Here is a 20,211-nt window from a genome sequence, read left to right as displayed (position 1 = left end):
TTGTCACATTCGCCAAAATCGTCAAATCCGCCAACATGGCAGGCTTCCATGTGTTTAGCGTATTTGCATTTATTTGGGAGTTCGACGAAATCTTACCAAATTCGTCACCGTTATGACTGTGGCAAGATTTCATCAAAATTGCCAAATTCACCATTGCCTGCATTTCTGGACATAAGTGAGGTCGCAGGTCGCAAAAAGAAACTGAGTTCGCAAAATGTCCACCCCGCTGAAAGAGAAATTACACTGATGCTCCTTTATTCTAAATTGTAACGTCTTTTGCCTTTGAGTCATTTGGGAAAGCCTGTATTTTTCGAAAAAATTGGATTCTAGAATGAAATTCCTTAATCGTGATTTTATCACATTTCTTCGAGAATTAGAAGCATGTCTGGAGCTGGAGATACCCTGGAAATTCTGCATCGCATATATTGGAGGTATAAAACTACAAGTCAATTTTCCTTTGACAGGTAAAACTTTTTTATTCTTCTGTACCTCCAACACGGCCGCCGTGAAAACTCTCAGTTTTCGGAAAATCAGTCATCCCCGCCGGAGTTCAATTGGTTGCCAGTTATTTGGTCAGCGGTTGGTAGCCAAAAAGGCTGAAGAGAGCTCCAAAACGGATGCAAGAGTGTTAAAAGTCGCTCAAAAAGTGAACCTTCGTTCTTGATGCCAAGAAATCTATCGCGGAAAATTGTTAAGGTAAGCTTATCTACATAATGACTTTTCAAGCGTTAACTGCCTGATTTTTACAGAAAGACTTTCATAGAAAAGAGATTTGACAGTTTACCTTCCACTGATATTCAAACCACGAGGTCGTGCATGGCGAGAATCCGGTTTCATTTTGATCGGTTACACCAAAAACCGGCAGATAAATTGCTAAGGTTAGAAGCTGGAAATTTTTGAAATCCGTTTTCCAAAAAAAACTCACAGTTGTGTCATGGCAAAGCTTTACTATCCCTGAAATTATAAATGTCGAGAACAACTCCTTATGCAATTCAAGCTTGTCGATCGTTCAATCGTGCAGTTCAAATAGGCAGTCTGAAAAAGTTTTTAGTTCAGAAATTGATTGAAGGACACGTCTTCGTTCTTGGAAACAAGACAGTATAACACACGGAACATTTTCACCAGTGTTTTCTCCATTTGACTTAATTTCGCTCGCTTTCTGCTTCGTTCAAATCCGAAGCTTAGTAACCAGGCGTTGGATTGGAAGATCCACGTGAGTACCGGTACTCGATTGGAGAAGACGTGTTACTTTCTTTCTCCTACTCTATAGAGTCCCATTAATTAATGCACTTGTTATTGGTTTCCCCGAGGTGGGGGGGGGGGGGACCCAGGAACTTCGCTAATTGCACGTTTAGAAGTTGTGGTATTTTCCCACTTGCGAGGGATTCTTTTTTAGCAAAGACCACAGCATTTGGTCAGAAGACAAACAACCATCAGGACTTGAAGATGCCCTGCATTTTAATTCTTTGAAGCTATTTATACACTAACTGGACTATAAGCAACCACGACAGCAATGTCAACAAAAACATCCCTTGAAAATATAATTTCAAGTTACTCGCTCCACTTCGCAATTATTCCAATTGGTCCAATTTGTACAATGTAGATGAACAATTCAGTAATGGAACTGGTGGGTAACACCAAGATTTTATTTGACAACAGGGCCATCCAAGTTTATTAGTACAGTCGAACCTGTATATAACGGCCCTGTATTAAGCAGCCACCCTCTATTAAGCGGCCAGTTTTCAAAGTCCCGATTGTTTGCTCATACAAACGCTGTATTTGTTACCTGTGTTAAGCGGCCACCTCTATTAAGCGGCCGCGGCCACCCTGTAGCAGTCCTATGTTTGTCTTTCTTTGTTATTTTTACCTGTATTAAGCGGCCACCCTTGAACGGAAACTAAGCCATATGTTATTTTATGCGGTATTTTATTGTGTTTAAAATGCGATCCAGCATCACTATAAAGAAATAACATGTACATGTACAAAGTTACTGTAAGCTGGTACTCGGCCGTTTAATATAGTTAACGCTTTTCAGATGTCCACAATGTGCTGAAGTACAGTACCATATTACGAACGCTAAAAAAGTTTGTTTTGAATATGCTTCACTTTTAGCAAGAAATTCCTCTTTAATTAACTTGTTCTTCAGCCATGTGACATTGAACATTGAGTGTAACAACTATGAAATGATGGAATGAGATATTTTGTTGTGAACTGTAAGTCATAGAAATGAAGCAATGTATACCGTAAGAGAGTAGAGGACAATTTATTGCATAGTGTGTTTACACAATGTTACGTATTTTATACCGTTAAGTTACAAGTTGGCACTGAACTTTGTTTAAAGTATTGATCACTTGAAAGAGTGTTGTCCTATTGTTTCCTTGCATGAAGTGCTTTTGTATGATACGCCATTAAAATTGACATTAGACCACGCCCAGTGAGTATTTTTAGTGATCCTGTATTAAGCGGCCACCTGTATTAAGCGGCCAGTTACTCAAGTCCCGAGGGTGGCCGTTATATACAGGTTCGACTGTAATAGTAGTTCAGTGTAACCGGTTCAAGGGTGTATGAACAAACACGATTTGTTGAGCTCTGCTGATGTTGTTTTAGCAGTAAAATTTATGGTCAAATTCATATAGGAAAAAACTCCAATGGATTTTAACACAAACCTTCTCGTTTTTGTCTCCCATGATACATCAATTTACGAAAAAGACAACTTGTTCCCATTCGTGTCTTGCTTTTCAAGTCAAGGGCCCAACATTTTGCCTGAGAGTCAGATCATCATAAATTGGAGACCTCACATTACCCAACCTTGAGGGCCCGACATTTTTTGCAAAAGTCCCATAAAGAGTCCCCAATTTCCCTACATATGGCCTGGGGTTCCCACCCATGGGAAAGCTGATGACAAGTGCATAATTACATGTATGTAAGAACCACTGTCATACAGTACTAACCCTTTTCCAAAAATGACAAGCATGAATACAGTTTGATTCGCAAAATGTATGCACATATAAATTTATGTATTGGGCTGTGCAAAAACCTTGCATCTGTTAAATTGAGAGCCTGTTAAATATGCCCCATGATAAACCAAAAGAAGAAGTTTTGAAAGAAGCGAAATGGAACTCTCTCTTTAAAGCATATAAGCTGAAGCTGGTTGGTTTAATATATAACATGTTTACTGATGCCACTCCACCTTCCATGGCAAATATTATCACCAAGCATACTACGAGATATAACTTAAGTAAGAGATAAATACCGAGAACAGAGGTATTAATCCATATACATCCCAAGGGCCGTAGGCCTGAGGGATGTATATGGATTAATACCGACGTTCGAGGTATTTATCTAACTTATTTCATGAAATTATTCATGAAGGCGATCCTTTGTTCAAGGGGACAAACGCCGGCTAATTAGTACCGTCACACTTAGGTGAGAAACGGAGAACAATAGAAGCAACCTGATGTGTGCGTTTCTCGCAGTACTGCTAATGTAAATGAGGGATTTATCTGTATAAATCCCTCGTTTCAGTTAGTTTAATATTCATGAAGTATGTAAGTTAAATAAAGGATGTTGAATAACAAAAGAAAATGTGTGATTCATGAAATAAGAGGTAGTCACAAACTAGTTGTCCCACGCTTTAATAGTTACTTTATAAAGTCTTCCATCTCTTATAGAGGCTCCATTTTTAACTTAAATTGAATTACTTGTGAATGCCTACATGCGTAATGAAAGAGTTATCAAAATGTGAGGCAAATTCACTCTCTTGCTCGATCATTCGATTAATCGCTCGCTCATTATGTCGTAAACTATTGCCAAATTTGGCAAGTACTCACGGTTCTCTCTCTCTCTCCTCCTTCAGTTGAAATATAGGGTTACAAGTAGAGTTCGAAATTACATAAATTTATACTTCCTTTCATGCTAGTCTCTTGCCTGTTTAGCTGGCATTTAAGGGGCCTGACCACTTAAACACCAAGCCCACACGTACCTGTGACTCCACCACCAAATGTTTGCTTTCACATGAAATTTACTGCTTGCTGTGTGGTCTAGCAGACTCCTTCGTATACCTGGGATGTTAGTTTATCCACTGGTGTTAGATTGGCCTTTGTGTGATACAATGAGAAAGGTTCTGATTCAACATTAAGTCTGGTTGTTCTGATGTTAAAAATAGATTTCTCTCACTTCTCATGTGTTGCAAGACTTTCATGTGCATGTCCTTATGCTAAGACCATCTTTTAAGTTTTTCAAGTTTGAATGGATTTTTGGTTTCCCTGAATGTCTGTGATGGCTACAACTTTGGTACAACTTTCAACATGGCTTTAACTAGAACTAACAAACTCTATAACCAACAAGAAGATAAATACAATAAAACGAGTAAGAAAGCATATCCGTATCCAGATCCATATACAGTAATATTGAAGGTTTTTAAATACAGAACAGTAAAGTTATTATTAAAATATTGAAATAAACCCCAAAGAGTAAAACTAAATAACAAGGTACTGTATATATATAAATTCTATGAAAATACATCTTTATTGGATAATAAAACTGACCAACTTCCCTCTTTAAGAGCTGACTTTATCTATAGTTCTAATATCTGCTGGCATGCCATTCCATAAATCTACTATTCTGTTAAAAAAAAAAACTTGAAAATATCAGTTGTAAAATGACCTGTCATGAGAGTGGCTTCCATGTTGTGCATCCAACAGGAAATGATTTGAATTTGATGAAAGAGAACACAGCAAAATTCTAGTATCCTTTAAGACACTTAAAAAAGAAACACAAGTCTAAAAATTTCTCTTCTCCACCCAAGTGGCGAAAGACCCAACTTAATCGAATATTCAGAAAAAGTTAAATAAAATCTCAGGATGAATTAAGAGGTGTGCCTTTGTACTCATTAAATTGCCTTGATTTGGTCCTTTGAATGGGGTGACTACACTTGCATTCAAAATCTAATTGAGGACGAACAAAGAATGTATAAAGAGTCAATGAAGTTCTTTGATCACAGTCACTGGCACAGGTTCTGTTGACTAGTCCAAGAATCTTGCTTGTTAGCTTTGCTCATAAATTTGTTCACATGTTCTCATTCCAAGCAAGGTTGGAAGCAAAGTGAACACCCAAATCTTTTTCCATGGACACTTGATCATTGTAAGAGCCGTTGTTATTTTTGTTGATCTTAACATAGTTCTTCGCTTTGAAAAAGTTATGTGTTCATTTCTTGGAATTTGAAACTCTCCCAGCGATCAGATCCACAATGCTGTAGCTTTAGTAGGTTGCTTTGTAACTGCTCCTGGTCCATCACTGGTTTATGCCTACGTTACGGGAAAAACGAGGCCAGAATATCAAGTCAGTAAAAGACAGTTAAAGAAAATAACGGAAAAACAGATGCTTTGAGTAAGAAAATAAAATCAATGTTCTTTCAATACCTTGAAGGTCACATGCAAACTTCAGGCACTTTTGAACAACGAAAAATCTACAAAAAAATGGAACAGTAATGCTCTTAGCCGTTCAAAAATTTAATCTCCTTCGTTTACCATAAAACGCTATGCAAAGCAATGGTCTACACTAGGCTGGAATTTTAAAAAAATCAGCATCACTGACAGCATAAATACTAGGATAAGCTACTGTGGTACAGTGTCTCCTCTGACTTGAGATGATCTAGTGCATCATTCATGAATTAAATTGCATTTTTTTAGGACGGTGCCTACTAATACAGAGGTATTTTTACACAGTTTGTGACTATGCGTGAACAGAAGATCTTAGCATGGGTTGTTGGAATCCAAAAAGAAAATTGGGGGTAGCCACACATTTTTAGAGATTATTAAGCAATAATATTTCTAAAGTAAAGGTTTAGTTACATGTATACATAAACAAGTGAAAACAAACGATAAAACCGAACAACGTTTCGGAGTCGTCATGACACCATTGTCAAGTTCGAAGTGATAGAAATAGATAAAGTCAATGTCAGAAATAGTTCACCAAAAAAATTAACATAATATCTGAATATATAATGCTAATTGGAGAGTTAACACCATCTCTCAATGTCCAATCGGACTCAATTCAAGCTAAACTATTTGCGTGACATTATATATTCAGACATTATGTTAATTTTTTTTTTGGTGAACTATTTCTGACTTTGACCTTACTTATTTCTATCACTTTGAACTTGACAATGGCGTCATGACTACTCTGAAACGTTGTTCGGTTTTATCGTTTGTGTTCACTTGGTTAAATATTTTTAAAAAGCGCTAAAATACAAAGCAATCTATGGCATTTTTTCCTAAATAATTTGTTCTTTTCTGATCCCGATATTAACCCTTGCCAAAGTCTACTTTTCCAGCGTACTTATAAACCACGCAAAAATATTTCTGTTTTAGCAGACACCACCCTTAAGCAATCAGATCATCTTGAGATGCGCAGAATGTATGCGTAATAGCAAATGAGGTACCATCCTTAATATTTGCTTAAACATGAGTTTAGAAGGCTTTTCAGTAGAGTATCTTGGAATCAGAGCAGTCAATCTGGCCAATCATAGATAACCCAAACAACACTACTCCAAACAACCCTTTGAATTAAACCAATTGAAGCAATTACATGAAACAGGTGTCAAGCGCAATAAAATGCATGCAAGCAAGTCAATCTTGGTTTTGGTTAGACTTCCACTGAATGTTTTTAGAGAGTAATGAAAGGTTCTCTGATGCAAAAAATTTCAAAATGAATGGGAAAGAATCCTTAAGGTGATTCAAGTTCATCCCTCAGTTGCATACAGCCCCAGTGTGGACCATAGCACAGTCTGCAATACTGAATGAGTTGATCCAGAGTATGTTACTGAGTATGCAGTCTAAGTACATGTGGGCATCTCATGAGTAAGCAGAACATTGTACAGGCTTGGGTTCGCTATGTAAATACAGGCTACTATACCGGTAAATGTAATGTGCTATAAGAGATAGCTATTTACTTAGTTTTCTGTTAACCTTGTTTGTTCAGTGGCGTTCTTCTTTACCAGCTTATTGTTTTCTAGTGATAACTGATGGGTAAAAAATGTGCATTTTGATGGGAACTGTACACAGCATACAGAGTCAAAGCAAGAAGCTAATAAATGTCTTGACAGTAGGCATGTGACAGAAGCATTCTTTCTTGGGACAGTCTTAATTTACAACATCTCTCAACATCTTGTTGCTGTACATGTGGTCTTACCAAATTTAGAGTTTTGAATCTTCATTTGGCTAATAAATTTGTTACACCATGGGCATCAGATACTAAGACACCCTAAACAATAAATACAAAAATTAATCACTGCAGTGGATTTTGAGAACATGTGGCACAGTGGTGTGGTGTGTGGTCTTTGAAGCTGAACGTTTGGTGAGGGTCCCAATTCAAACCTTCATACTTGCCAAAGGTAATTTTTTTTTTTTGCCTTTCAAAGCCAACCTCTCCAAAGACCCCAAAGAATTTTCAAAATTTAATACAATAATATTTATATTTCGAGTTCTGAGCCAACTAAACACAAAGGAACAGTGTTTTATACCTTTCATGTCATACTTCATTCCCGCATGTCATCTGGTTTAAACGTAGTTTGATGCAGGTACTGCATTACGGTTACCACTATTCACTTCTGCATTTAAGAGTTGGCTTACAGGAGCCTTTGATTCTACTCATGAGGCAGGCCAAACAATGTTGGAAGTTTTTGCTCAGAGCACATGATCAGGATATTTCTTCTTCAAACTTACATGTACATGAACATATGCAGTTATTTGCAGTGGTATTAAGGATGGTACCTCCGTTTGCTACTGTGCATACATTCTGCGCATCTTGGGATAGCCTGAGAAAGTCAAGTTTCTTTACGGTGGTACCCGCTAAAGCAGAGATGTTTTTGTGTGGTTTATAACTATGTGGGGAGAGCATATCTTGGCAGAGTTTACTGGAATCCAAAAAGAAAATTGGGGATAATTGTGCATATTTCAGAAATAATTAAGCAACAATGATTGTAGAAAGCGCCAAATACATAACACTGTATGGCGTTACCCCTAGAGCTGTAATTTTCCTTTTGGATTCCAATAGCCCTTGCGAAGATCTGCTTTTCCGCATAGTCATAAACCATGCAAAATACTTTTGTATTAGTAGGCACCGTCCTTAACAGGTTTTGGAAGCCATAATTGACTTTGAGAGAAGAACAAACGGGGCTTCTAACACTATGGTCTAGAAGAGCTAAGTCAAGAAAATTTATACAGTGCATGTCCTTTACCAAAACAGAATGGGCTCTGCTGGCTTTTTTTTTAAGCAACTTGCAACCTTGTATTATACTGCCTGCTACTATTTAGCTAGTGTGACTACTACTGCAAACTTCCTGGGCCAAGTTTAAAATTAGTGAGTTCTAAGTTAGAACTTCAACAGCAGTCTCCCTCATGTCAACCTCATGTCAGCCAAATCTACTTCAAGGTTTCTCAAAGGTTGCCTTCTAGAGGTAACCATGGTGGCTGATTTGTTGTTGATGTTCATCATTTTATTGCATGCCAGACTAATTTTGAAAGTAAATTTGGTGGCAGAACCTGTAACTTACACAGTCATTTATCAAGATTCAAACACCAAATGAGCATGTGTCTGGAAAGGAAATTGTCACTGATGACAAAATGTCTTGTCTTTTGAAAGAATAATACTCTTTCAAACATTACCATAAGAAATTTAGGGAAAACAAAGAGGAGGATATGCATGGCAATATCAGGCTTTAAAGGGTTAAATTTGGCTCTTAACCCCCTTCCACACTTTTTTTTAAACTTTTCAAAAAGTTGTATCAGAGCATAATAAAAAATATGGGATGACCGACTTCGTTTTTGAGTCATAACCACTTAAAGCTAAATTAAAGGGGTGTTTTAACAGGTTATACTATTGTTATGGTAACCTATTACAGCTGTAGGTTGAGAAAATGATAGGAACTTTTTCATTAATAAAAATAGGCATCTACACTGTACGTGTATTTGATACCATTGTCGTTCAGCAAAGTATAAGGACTGGCTACCAGTCCCAGCCAGCTTAAAATTGTGCCCAATTTAGAGGCCCATTTAAATGGCTTCAACATGTGACCACCTTTTTAATAAATGTTGAGAGGTAAAACAATGTTTTGTATAAGCTGTTGAAATGGTTTCGACATTGGGCCAACAGGCGGCCTAAAATTTCTATGAAATTGGTTGTGAGGAATTTGGAATTAATTGTGTGGGCTTGCATTCATGTGGCACGGGTTGAAAGCTTTCAACACCATCCATCATTTTCGAGAACAAAAGAGATGTAGGAGCCATGTTGAATGAAATAACTTTAATCCAATTTGTTGTAACAAAATGTTGAATGATTTTGATGCCATAATAGACATTCTCTCAGGTGACCCTAGAAATTCCTTGAAACTTGAAAAACTTGAAAGAGTTAAGTGAATTGTAGTTTTAGTGCAAGTACATGAAAGTCTTGCAACACATAAGACATGAGCAAAATCTATTTTTCAAGTCAGAATGACCAGAGAGGTGTTACAGAGATTGTCTCTTAAATATTCTTTTTGCTCCAGCAGAAACTTTACAAAAGTTAAAAGCTGTGAATGATGTTCAAGCTTGCTGCCTTTACCTTGGGTAGAAGAGTCCACTACCTGCACTACGCAAGGGTGTTAACACCTCTTCTTGCAAATTCAACAAGTTCAGCCTCCATTTCATCATGGCAGTCTGCTGGGAAAACGACATTACTGACAGGAACAAAGACAAGCAGTTTGAAGATTTCATCAGCAGCAAACTCCACTGGGACAGCAGGCCATATTATACTGAGCGAAGAGCAGAAACAATCCATCCCAGAACAACTCAAGATATTTGATGAGTCGCTAAGTCCAAAGTCAATGTTGTTTCTCCTGAGTTGGGTGGGCAGGACAGTCCATAAGTATGGGAGAGATATGGAAGACCTGACAAAGAAATTATCCAGTCAAGACACAAGTACGTTTATGCGGCTGCTTGACTGCATTGCCAGAAACCTAACCCAATTACAACACCATGAGCTTGCAGTTGTTGTGTGGTCTCTGGCCAGAACCAAAGTGTTTGACCATCCTGTGGTTAAGGCGTGTGAGAACGAAATCATCTCTCGTGGAGTTGGCACTTTTGATTACATGAGTGTTAGTCAGATGGCTTGGGGATTCTCTAAGCTGCATATGGAGAAATCAAATGTTTTTGAAGAGATGGAGAAAGCTATCTTGTGCAGAGAAGTGAATTTGGCTGATTTTGATGCACGGGGTATTGCACAGACCATTGTGGCGTTTGCGGTTACAGATAATGGGTCTTCTGAACTACTTCAAGTTTTTCTAGAAAGCATCATGGGCCGCGATTTTTCTTCTTTTGGCAATAATGACTTGGCCCAGATTGCCTGGTCCTTTGCCAAAAGAAATGCTGAGGCAGATCAGCTTTTTGAGGAGATAGAAACAGAATTGTTTCGCAGAGGTGTTTTAAACACTAACAGGGCTGTTGATATAAAAATGCTACTGTGGTCTTTTGCTTCAGCTGAGAAGGGAAGCGAGGCTTTGTTCAGAGCCTTTGAAAGGCTGATTATTAATTTGAGAAATTTTAACTATTTTTCAAATAGCGATCTCAGTGAAACCGTTTGGGCCCTAGGAAAAGTAGGGGCGACAAGTAAGCGTCTTTTTGATAAGCTTGAGTTTGAGATCAAATCCCGTGAAATTGAAACTTTTACTACGAGAAACCGTGAATTGCTAATGGAAGGGTATAAATTGGCTGGGATAGAGTATCCATTTAAGGAAGTTCGCTAAATAGCTGTTTTCTCAAACCTTTGGTGGTCGTTTTCCCAAATGTTGGTAGTTATTGACAATGTCCGACCATTTTCCAAGAAAGGAAGCGCAAATGAATTATCGTCACAACTACTTGCATTTTATAAACATTTGTGGTATATGAAGTGTTGCGATTTGTAAATTTCTTTTAACTGATGCGTAAAGAGATTGTTACTTGTTGAAATACTGAAATACGTCCTGCAGAAAAAACTTGGTATTAGTCATAGAAGTTGTTATTTGAGTTCCCAAATCTGATAAGTAATATACATGTATAGTGCTGCAAATCTCGTTCATTTTAACTTGATATTCAGGGAAGGAAATTATCATGAATCGCCCAAATCGTGGATTCTGACCATTTCCTCGCTCATTCGATACTGTACGGTTTGTTTGAATACTATGCTTGTTCCAATACTATGCTAGTTCGAATGACAAACACGGGAAAACGAAGACTGATTTGCAGTATAAGAAGCAGTCAACTTCAAAATGAACCACCGTGTTCAGTTAAAATAGGAGCGTAGATTCTGTTTGACTGTGCTCTTGGAAACCGAGCACTTTACTGCAATTTCAGATTGTTTTTCTCCAGAAATGTACGTATTAAGTCTTTCTAAATTACAATTATATTAGGTACTTTATGCAATCACGACGGTAACGTCAACGAAGATGTCACTTGAAAATTTAAGTAGTGTTCATATACTTGAACTACTTCGCGGTTATTCCAACTCGGTTAACTTTTACACTGCGATTGACACTGTCCAGGAACAAAATTGCTGGGAACGGCGTTCAAGATAGAACATTTTACCTTGAATTTGGCAATTTCACGGTGTTGTTTTGCGGAGGGTGGCAAACAAATGTACCAAAAGTTGTTAGGTACGTGTAGAGCCATTGATTCTTTAGCAGTTTGATTCTTATTGTTATGTAGTGCTGTCGTTGCCGTCGACGCCGTAGCTACTTAAGGTAATAATGATTTCACAAAGTAAAATTCCCACAGTGTTAGAAAACTCACATTGTTGTACAAAATGTGGGAAGTTAGTGTAATAATAGAGAGATTTAGCATCGCGTTTACCGCAAACGGCAAACGCCAGGCTGAAATTTTCTCTTTGATGAAAAACAATGAAGCTTTTTTGGTTAAGCTTATCTCCACCCAGTCGGCGACAGCTATCGAGCAAACACGAAAAAGAGAGAAGTGAGTACGAGAAACACAAGTTTATGCGTGTTAGAACAAACAGCGGCTTGACGTTTCCCGTTTGGCGTTAGCCGTAAACGCGAAGCTAAATCTCTCTAATTTCTGGATTTGTTGAACAGTTGAACCAGTTGATACATAAGTGTTTGCAATTTGCTTTAATGATATTAGACTTGTATTTTTTAAAAAAATAAAAAGTGGTTTATGGAAGTGCATCAGGAGTAAGTTTACAACTACAGTAATACGTGTGCGTGTGTGTGCTATACGCAAACCTTATTACTTTTGGGGAACCATTCCTGAATTGCAGAAATGTCAGACAACTGACGAATTTTGCCCACTCCTTTCTCTCCAATGGACCGTTCATTATTTATGGGAGGGGGATGGGTGAAAAAAATGGGGGGACTTGAAATTTCTGTCAGTGTTAAAAGGTGAGTCCCTCAGCTGAGCTGAGTTATTGAGGGTGCCTCGAAATTTAAAAGAGTAGTAATGTCTCTAATAAGCAAAATATATATACAGTCTACGTAACCCCAGTATTTTGGTGAAATCAATTAGTATGATTTATAGTTACAACGCATTTATTTGTTATTGCCTTTCCTTGAATAGAGACTGAATTAAAATGCGAATATCGAAATCCAAAAATGAAACGTATTACAGCAAAGCAACAGCAACTGGATCGTAAACGTGATTGCCCAACACTTCAGCATTTCCACTGTGTTACAAACACTGCAAGATAAAACTAATTACAAGGTTCAAACTATGATTCACGTGTTATCATTACATAAATCTCAACAAAAGAGGTTGTAAAAGTTATCACAGATAAAAATGAGCCAAGCCAAAATGCCCTAAATTGCTTACAAAAACAAACAAGATCCTATAACACAGAAATGACTTTTGAGACATACAACGGTATACAGGTCCCAGTTGTTCAAAGCTCGATAAAGCTAATCCTGGATGTAGCCGCTGCTAATTACACTCAAATCTTTACTTTATCACTTTATTCGATATCTTCACCATTGCAAACACATCCCGACGGTAATAAACACCAGAACGGTTCCTGAAAGACAAAGATTTACATAAAAGATGTTAAAAATACTACAAGTAACGACATGGAAATAAGGAACTGAGAAACAATAGAAAACGAACGACTAACATAAGAACGTACCTTATCGGTGATTTTACAGTAAATTAACCAGGACGGGAAGAACGGCGAGACACAACTATACAATACTGAAAATGATGCGCACACTAAAAACTTATGGAAAGAAAACTGGCTTAAAAAGGGTAAAAGGAGTGACAGAAAGGCTATTTACATACATAATGATCTATAAAGGTGTGGGGGCGAAAGGTATGAAAGACGTAGCATAAACAAAAGTAGGTGTAAATTAGGCGCGCAGAAAAAGCTATAACTGGCTGTAACACTGGATTAAGAGCTATAATTCGAGTTTAATGACTAATCATTAAAGATTCTTCTGGAAGACTTGTCCCTTAGTTTTGGTTCAGACTTTTCTGTAACATTAGATTAACTTTTAAAACCACTTTTAAAGAGCGAGATGAAAACCTCGGTTAACTTTTGGTCGTGGATTAGCGTTAATCGGCTTTCCAACAACTGGGCCCAGGGGCTTTACATGTAATCAGCCTGGATCAAGTAAAACAGCCACGAAGTTCTCATTTTTCAAGAAGCTTAATAAATGATCGTGATAACAAAAAAGCTGCCAATTATATCTTAGAAAGTAACGAAAAACGTTAAAAAGACATTAAATATAAAGGGTACTTTAAAATGTTATACACTGATACATCTTGTGGGTCCTGTCAACCCTTTGTCAACCTTGTCAAGTAGTATATTAGCTTGCATAGCTGATGGAATGTTGTGGGAAGGTGATGTGTGGCTTCTCCGCCACCAAAACTTTGTTAGTATCCGCGTGCAGACAATATAATTTGCCAGCTAAGCAGGCAAGCAGGGTGTCACGAAAGATGAAGTTAAAGGATTTGGTCACGCAGGTAACACTTATATCTTATGACGAGCTACAGCTTACAACCACTACAGACTGTCTTAGCAAAATGGTTTATTTAGAAAATAAAACAGTATTAATGGTAAAACACAGATGGGCCTCAGGCGGCTCACACAGCATGTGCAGAGCTTAACCCGGTTTCTGTAGGATGAAACAACTGAGAGTACTGCTGGATAAGATGCTAGTCTATCGCAAGATTATCCCTTGCATTTTGTCACCATTACTCGTTTACACACCTACGGGAAAAAAAACAATATCGAGCAAAGTTTCTTGCGTGAGAAAATAATGCCATGGAGGGACCTGGGGCCCGTTGTCCACTCGCACGAGGGAGCTCTTTTAAAATAACCTGATGATGTTGAAAACATTATATAAGACGCGTTAGCGTCTTTTCCTCCCATGTGGGACACATTTTCTTAGATGTGCACAAGCCGCAGCATCGTTTCGGTGCGAAGCTTGTTTTCGTCCCATAACGTCATAAAAATTACTGTTTTCATTCACAACTCTGGCAGAACTTCTTGACAACTTTTAGGTGGACGTCGATTACATCAACGATTTTCTTGAAAATGTTCGTCTTAATCATGCTTTTGTTTTGTTAAACCTTCTTAACAGGGCATGCAAAAAATAAAAGTAGCATGCGGAGCAAGCGTTTCTGTGGAGTTTTCTGCACTAAAAAGCCGATTTCTTATTTTGGATGCCCGCGAAATGAGGCGAGACCAAAAAGGGGAGGAGGTTTTTTTCGCTCTCGTCCCAATTTCCCGCGCGGTCAAACCGCGAAAAACGCACAAAGGGAAACGCTCGCTGTGCGGGCTAAAACAAAAGCAGTTCGCCATTTCACTAAGCATCGTTCACTTCACTAAGCAGTTACTAAGCAACGTTTGGAAGATTTTTAAAAATCTCATTTCAACTCTATTAAACACATCTAACTTAACAATTCGTTTAAATAATTGGCTCTTGTTGTTTTGCACGGTTTAATTCCTGTTTACTTGTTTTGTTTTTTTTAGGTGCTTTTACCTCTTATTTGTTGTGTGTCCAACTTAGCATGATTTTTGGCCATTTAGGCGATGTTAGCATTCAAAGTATATCATATACAAACTATGCAAACGAGAAGCTTTTAAAACGCTTTTAGGCCTGTGACTCCTGTGACTTTTGAACTTCAGAAATTGTTTTCGAATGAGAAAGGTACGATGACGGACCGTTTAGCTCAAACATTTTTATTCAGTTATCAATGAACACTGATAAAAACGTGAGAGGGTTTGGCTGTTTATGAGGGTTATTTACTTGGAGCGAGTGGACATGTGATACATTCCTTTGGTGTCGACGCGAGCGAAGCCAATGAGGGCAATATATCGCATATCCTCGAGAAACAGGTCAATAGTATGCATATTCTTCAGTTGGTGAGGTTTGCAAATGCAAACGAAATAGTTGTTCTCTCGTGAATAACATTCCATGTACACGATAAAATGGAAAGTCGGATGGCAAATAAACATGTTTATAGCAAATTTTACAGATTTCAGATTTTTATTTATGCACTATTTCAAAAGTTTACTACAAAAGGAAATTACAATACATCACAAAAGTAACATAAAGACAACATTAAATTACATTAATATCGAAGGTAAAATGTGCACAGTGACCAAAATACTTTACGCTTACGAGTTGGTCACTGCCACGTGCAGCTAACTGGCGAAAAACGTGCAACTAACTAGTAGAACAGAACAAAAGACAAGAATAAGAGTGCATAGAATCATACTACACTTCGCTTGCTTGTGAACGGAAAGTCGGAGAGACAAAAACTGTACGAAAAATAGTGTTTATGGTCTTTTAATGGTTCAACTTTACTAAGAAAAACTCCAAGAAAATATTGGATGGCAGTCAGTCTTCTAAGGAAAACGGAAAAAGGACTTAAAAACAAGAAAAACGAAACGTGAACGTTAAAAAGTTGCATCAAGGCAGTTATATGATGCTATCGAATAGCTTGTGCATTTGTTGTTGTTTTTGTTGGTTGCGACCCTGTTAGTTCTGTAGAAATGATTGATGAAATTGTCTTATTGTGGTTAACCAGCTAGTGCGTGGCTTTATCAAGTGTGATTTTATCACCTGTCGGTCAGTAAAAGATTGGGACTAGTCCCTTGAGGACAAATTGTCGATAAATAGCGGGTCCGTCACGCCCTTGAGAGGGCATTCAGTCTGACTCCAGATTACCATGTAAACTATCGAATCGCTAAAAGTAGGAAAAGAACTCACCAGAATTGTAAGTATATATACATTGGTTTTATAGTACAGGACTGTATTGTACGAAGTTATTGATCTTTTATGTTTTTTATCCCTGCCAGTTTTACTACGCATACAAAGGTGTACAAGTAACGCAAAAATAAAGGTTCTTCTTTTCCTGATAAGATTTGAATATTGTTCTTCGCATCAAACTAAACTACATCAAGCTCCAAACAGTCGGAAAATTCTAGAAGAGCAGTACGGACCACCAAGTCAAGTTCACAAGCACAAACTCGACACAAACGGCATTTGGACGCTCAAGACCACAGGAAAGCCAGAAGCTGAGAGGAGTCTATTAAACTGGTAAATTTGCCAACCAAAAGGTAAAACAATTCCTTTTTACCGCCGATAATCAAAATTTATCGAAGTCACCTCGAGACGAATTTTCCGGTTTCACATTCAATTTAACTGTTAACAACAAAACAAGCAAAGATAGACTGACAATGTATTTATCGATATGGGATAAAAATCCTCGAAAAAGTTCACTGATGCTGAATTTTGAAGTTTGCGAACGATTTATCCCGTTCGAATATCCTAAATTTACGTATATTATTCACAAGTCCGCAGTGAAAGAATGCCTCCTAAAGTAAAACATACCAACATCGCGAACTGCAAAAATTTTGGCAAAGTCCATAATAATGGATAGAAAAAAATATAACCCGGGACTTTGAAGAACAAAGTGTAAAATTCCCAAAGCGTTCTGTTAATTGCCTGGTGTTTCCTTTAATCAAAGACTGCACACATAATAAATGCATGAGGCTGTGTTCCAATTTTGCCAAATGTTTTATCACTGGAAAACTAATTCGTTTCGTTTTCGAATGGGCAAATATGTCCTGAGGAAATCTAGCATTTTCGTAAAGCCAGAAAAAGCTAGTAAATTTGGCAAATAAAATTCTGTTTCCTAAAACTTTCTGCGACCTAAAGTTTCAACTAAAGTATCCGAAAAGGTTAAACGGTGTTAGCTTACACAAATATGCGTTTAAAAGGGTGCAAAGCGATCTGTTTGGGTAACCACGTGTATGAACTACCTGAACTACTTGAAGATTTCAACGTGCTTCACCAAGTCAAATCTGCTCTATGAATTCAATGCTCGAAAATGTGTATAAAGACATCGAATTAAAATATATAATTCTGTAGAAGTGCCGAAAAGCAACAAGAAGCAATGGCAGACGGTCTTATTGATTTCTAACACTGAAGACAAATGATTAAGAAGCAAGAAGCTGGTGATCAAGTGAAGGTTGATCAGTTCTAAAGTGTACAGAATTGTTGCCGACCAGTTATCCAAAATAAGTGTGCTGCTGAAAAGTCGTCTTTTCATAATGAAAACGCTCGATGCCATAATATCAGCAATTACAAATGGTTTGGGCTCACAAAAAGCGCAAGTCATGGATTCGACAAATTGTCAGTTCCGATATGGGAAAGTAGAAAGTAGAAAATCCTCCATGCATAAGTACAAACAAGACAAAGTCGAACAATTGCAAAGGTTTGGGAAAGCGCTGCCAAATAATTCGTTTTTGTAAAATCAAGCCAGGCACAGCAGAATGATCCAACAGTCATTGAAATTCTCGATCCCAAATTTCAACTAACAAACAAAGAGCGCCTGACTCGAAATCACTTTCTTCATACGCGTCAACTGGCTTAAGTTTGTTAACAATAAATATATTTAGCCAGGCCTAAAAGCGGAGCTCCAATTTTTTTCATAGCATTTATAGAAATCTGCTTATCGTATGAACGTAATAACCTTACCAGTTCCTCATCCTTTCTGCAGTTATATATATTTTTATTGTAATACAGAGGGCAAAAGTTTTTTGAATGCCGATTTGTTGTAACAGATGGCAATTTTTCTTAATTTTCCTTTCCCCGAGGGCAAAATTACTTACTCCTGATAGGTCGAGCGGCGAAGATACTCGATCCAGATTGGCTGAGCACGCCATTTCTACATTTCGTTGGTTTCTTCATTTTGTGTCCAAAAATAACGAGTTCTTTCAAGTTCTTTGGAGTTCGACTGTTTAAGCCGGGTTGCTTGTACCACAAATACATGGAAATCAAGTGCTGCAGCCAGAAAGAAAATTCCTAAACGTTAAGTTTTCGTGCCAAGAATCAGCAAAAGATTGTACGCGTCAAAGCTAAAATCTTGGATCGGAATGACATTTGTTTAGCTGAGAAACTGAAATCAGTCATGGCGACCAAGTCCTTTCACCTCGCTACTTCTTCTTACAACGAATGATAACTGAGCATAACAGTGTCCTTTTGATGGGAGGAAGGAGCAGGTCAAATTTAGTGGAAGAAATTACTCCGTAAGTTCCTTGTTTAGATCCACCGTTTGCTATTTTTATCGATCTATTTTCGCAGATTTTCAAGCGGTAGGAGGCTTCAGTCAGCGCAGGTGAATTAACAAATCGACGGCAGTTTTCTATGGTCTATACTCTTATAGACCATAAAATGACGTCAAAAAATGTTCAAAACTCAAGTGAAACCACGAGCCGCAGGCGAGTGGTTTCACTGCCAAGTTTTGGACATTTTATGGCGTCATTTTATGGTCTATAAGAGTATAGACCATAAAAAAACTGCCGTCGATTTGTTTTCTACAATAACATGGAAAAAGTACTAGCGAAATTAGCTTTTTTTTTTTTTTTGCGTTGAGAAAGCGCGCGCGTTACATCTGACGTCTTTTTTATTGTCTGTACTCTTATAGACAATAGCTACGAGCCAATCAGCACGCGGGAATTTGGACAGTTATTGTAAAATTAACAAATCGACGGCAGTTTTCTATAGTCTATACTCTTATAGACCATAAAATGACGTCAAAAAATGTTCAAAACTCAAGTGGAACCACGAGCCGCAGGCGAGTGGTTTCACTGCCAAGTTTTGGACATTTTATGGCGTCATTTTATGGTCTATAAGAGTATAGACCATAGAAAACTGCCGTCGATTTGTTTTTTACAATAACATGGAAAAAGTACGAGCGGAATTGGCTATTTTTTTCGTTGAGAAAGCGCGCGCATTACATCTGACGTCATTTTTATTGTCTGTACTCTTATAGACGATAGCTACGAGCCAATCAGCGTGCGGGAATTTGGACAGTTATTGTAAAACAATAAATTGATGCCTGACATTAAGTTTTATCGTTGTTAGTTTACTCCTGAATTAAACTTATATTCTCTCTTCATTACATGTGTAAAATTTACAACTCAGTCAATATTGTTCCTACCGAAATCTAAATAAACGTCAAGAAAAGGAGAACAGGGCGAAATCACTCTTCTTGGTTACTTGGCATAGATCTTCAAGTGTGTTTACAACTGAAGGAGAACCGTGCGGTGCAAACGAAACTGCCCCGAAACAAAATGTCCAAAAATTAGTTTTTCCACGAATATCTGTCCTATCGAAACGATTAAAGTATATTTGTAAAGCTTGAAACACGTAAAATAAGGAAAAAATATTGATTGTTGCTCAGAAGCGTATTACACTAGTAAACGGCAAGCAAGTTGCCTAAATTGGTAGAAGTTGCGTTCAAGTTAACAGAGAAAGAAAAATTCACCGTCGTTTGCTCATGTTCTCCACAAATCCCTTAAAATTAGGTCACTTCACGTTGTTGTTTTGCGGAGGACGGCAAAGAAATGTACCAAAATTTAATTACGGAGCGATTGTTTTTGTTCAAATGTTGTGCTGCCGTCGTCGTTGCTTAACACTGCTTAACAGGGTTCCCAGACTTATTTGGCGCTCGGATAAAAATGTTTGAAAAATCATAACTGGCCCTTACAAATATTTCAACACTTTAACGCTTGGTTGTGGCCCGAAATATCAGAGGGTTTAAAACATGTGCATGTTTATACAGTCCAATCGCATGGAAGCAGAGCTGCGCAAATGCATTGCATGTACACGGCTCCAAAACAAAATGTTCAAAAAATAATTTCTCTGTGAATATATTGGTTGTATCGAAACATTTAATAATA

The 20,211-nt window shown here is 37.7% G+C and overlaps 1 protein-coding gene across 2 annotated transcripts; it reads left to right on the top strand.

The window, feature by feature from the left end:
- Positions 1 to 588: 588 nt before the first annotated feature.
- LOC146489460 (uncharacterized) lies at positions 589 to 12,193 on the top strand. 2 transcript variants are annotated; one of them, XM_085108907.1, is made up of 2 exons: positions 589 to 696; positions 9,545 to 12,193. In XM_085108907.1, exon 2 carries the CDS (start codon positions 9,575 to 9,577, stop codon positions 10,778 to 10,780), a length of 1,206 nt encoding a protein of 401 aa, XP_084965033.1. In that variant the 5' UTR covers positions 589 to 696; positions 9,545 to 9,574; the 3' UTR covers positions 10,781 to 12,193. The 2 variants fall into 2 exon arrangements, with proteins under 2 accessions (XP_084965033.1, XP_084965025.1); XM_085108899.1 differs by having other exon boundaries at positions 598 to 696; positions 9,548 to 12,193.
- The last annotated feature ends 8,018 nt before the right edge of the window (positions 12,194 to 20,211 follow it).

The sequence above is a fragment of the Pavona decussata genome, unplaced genomic scaffold (genome assembly GCF_977016875.1).
Source record: "Pavona decussata unplaced genomic scaffold, jaPavDecu1.1 SCAFFOLD_6, whole genome shotgun sequence".
In the NCBI taxonomy this organism is placed as follows: domain Eukaryota; kingdom Metazoa; phylum Cnidaria; class Anthozoa; order Scleractinia; family Agariciidae; genus Pavona; species Pavona decussata.
Note: the sequence above shows the minus strand (reverse complement) of the source record. Positions and strands in the feature narration are given on the sequence as shown.

Bases quoted from the DNA above. Each gene is read 5' to 3' on its own strand.
- LOC146489460 (XM_085108907.1), top strand. From the start codon at position 9,575: ATGATGTTCAAGCTTGCTGCCTTTACCTTGGGTAGAAGAGTCCACTAC.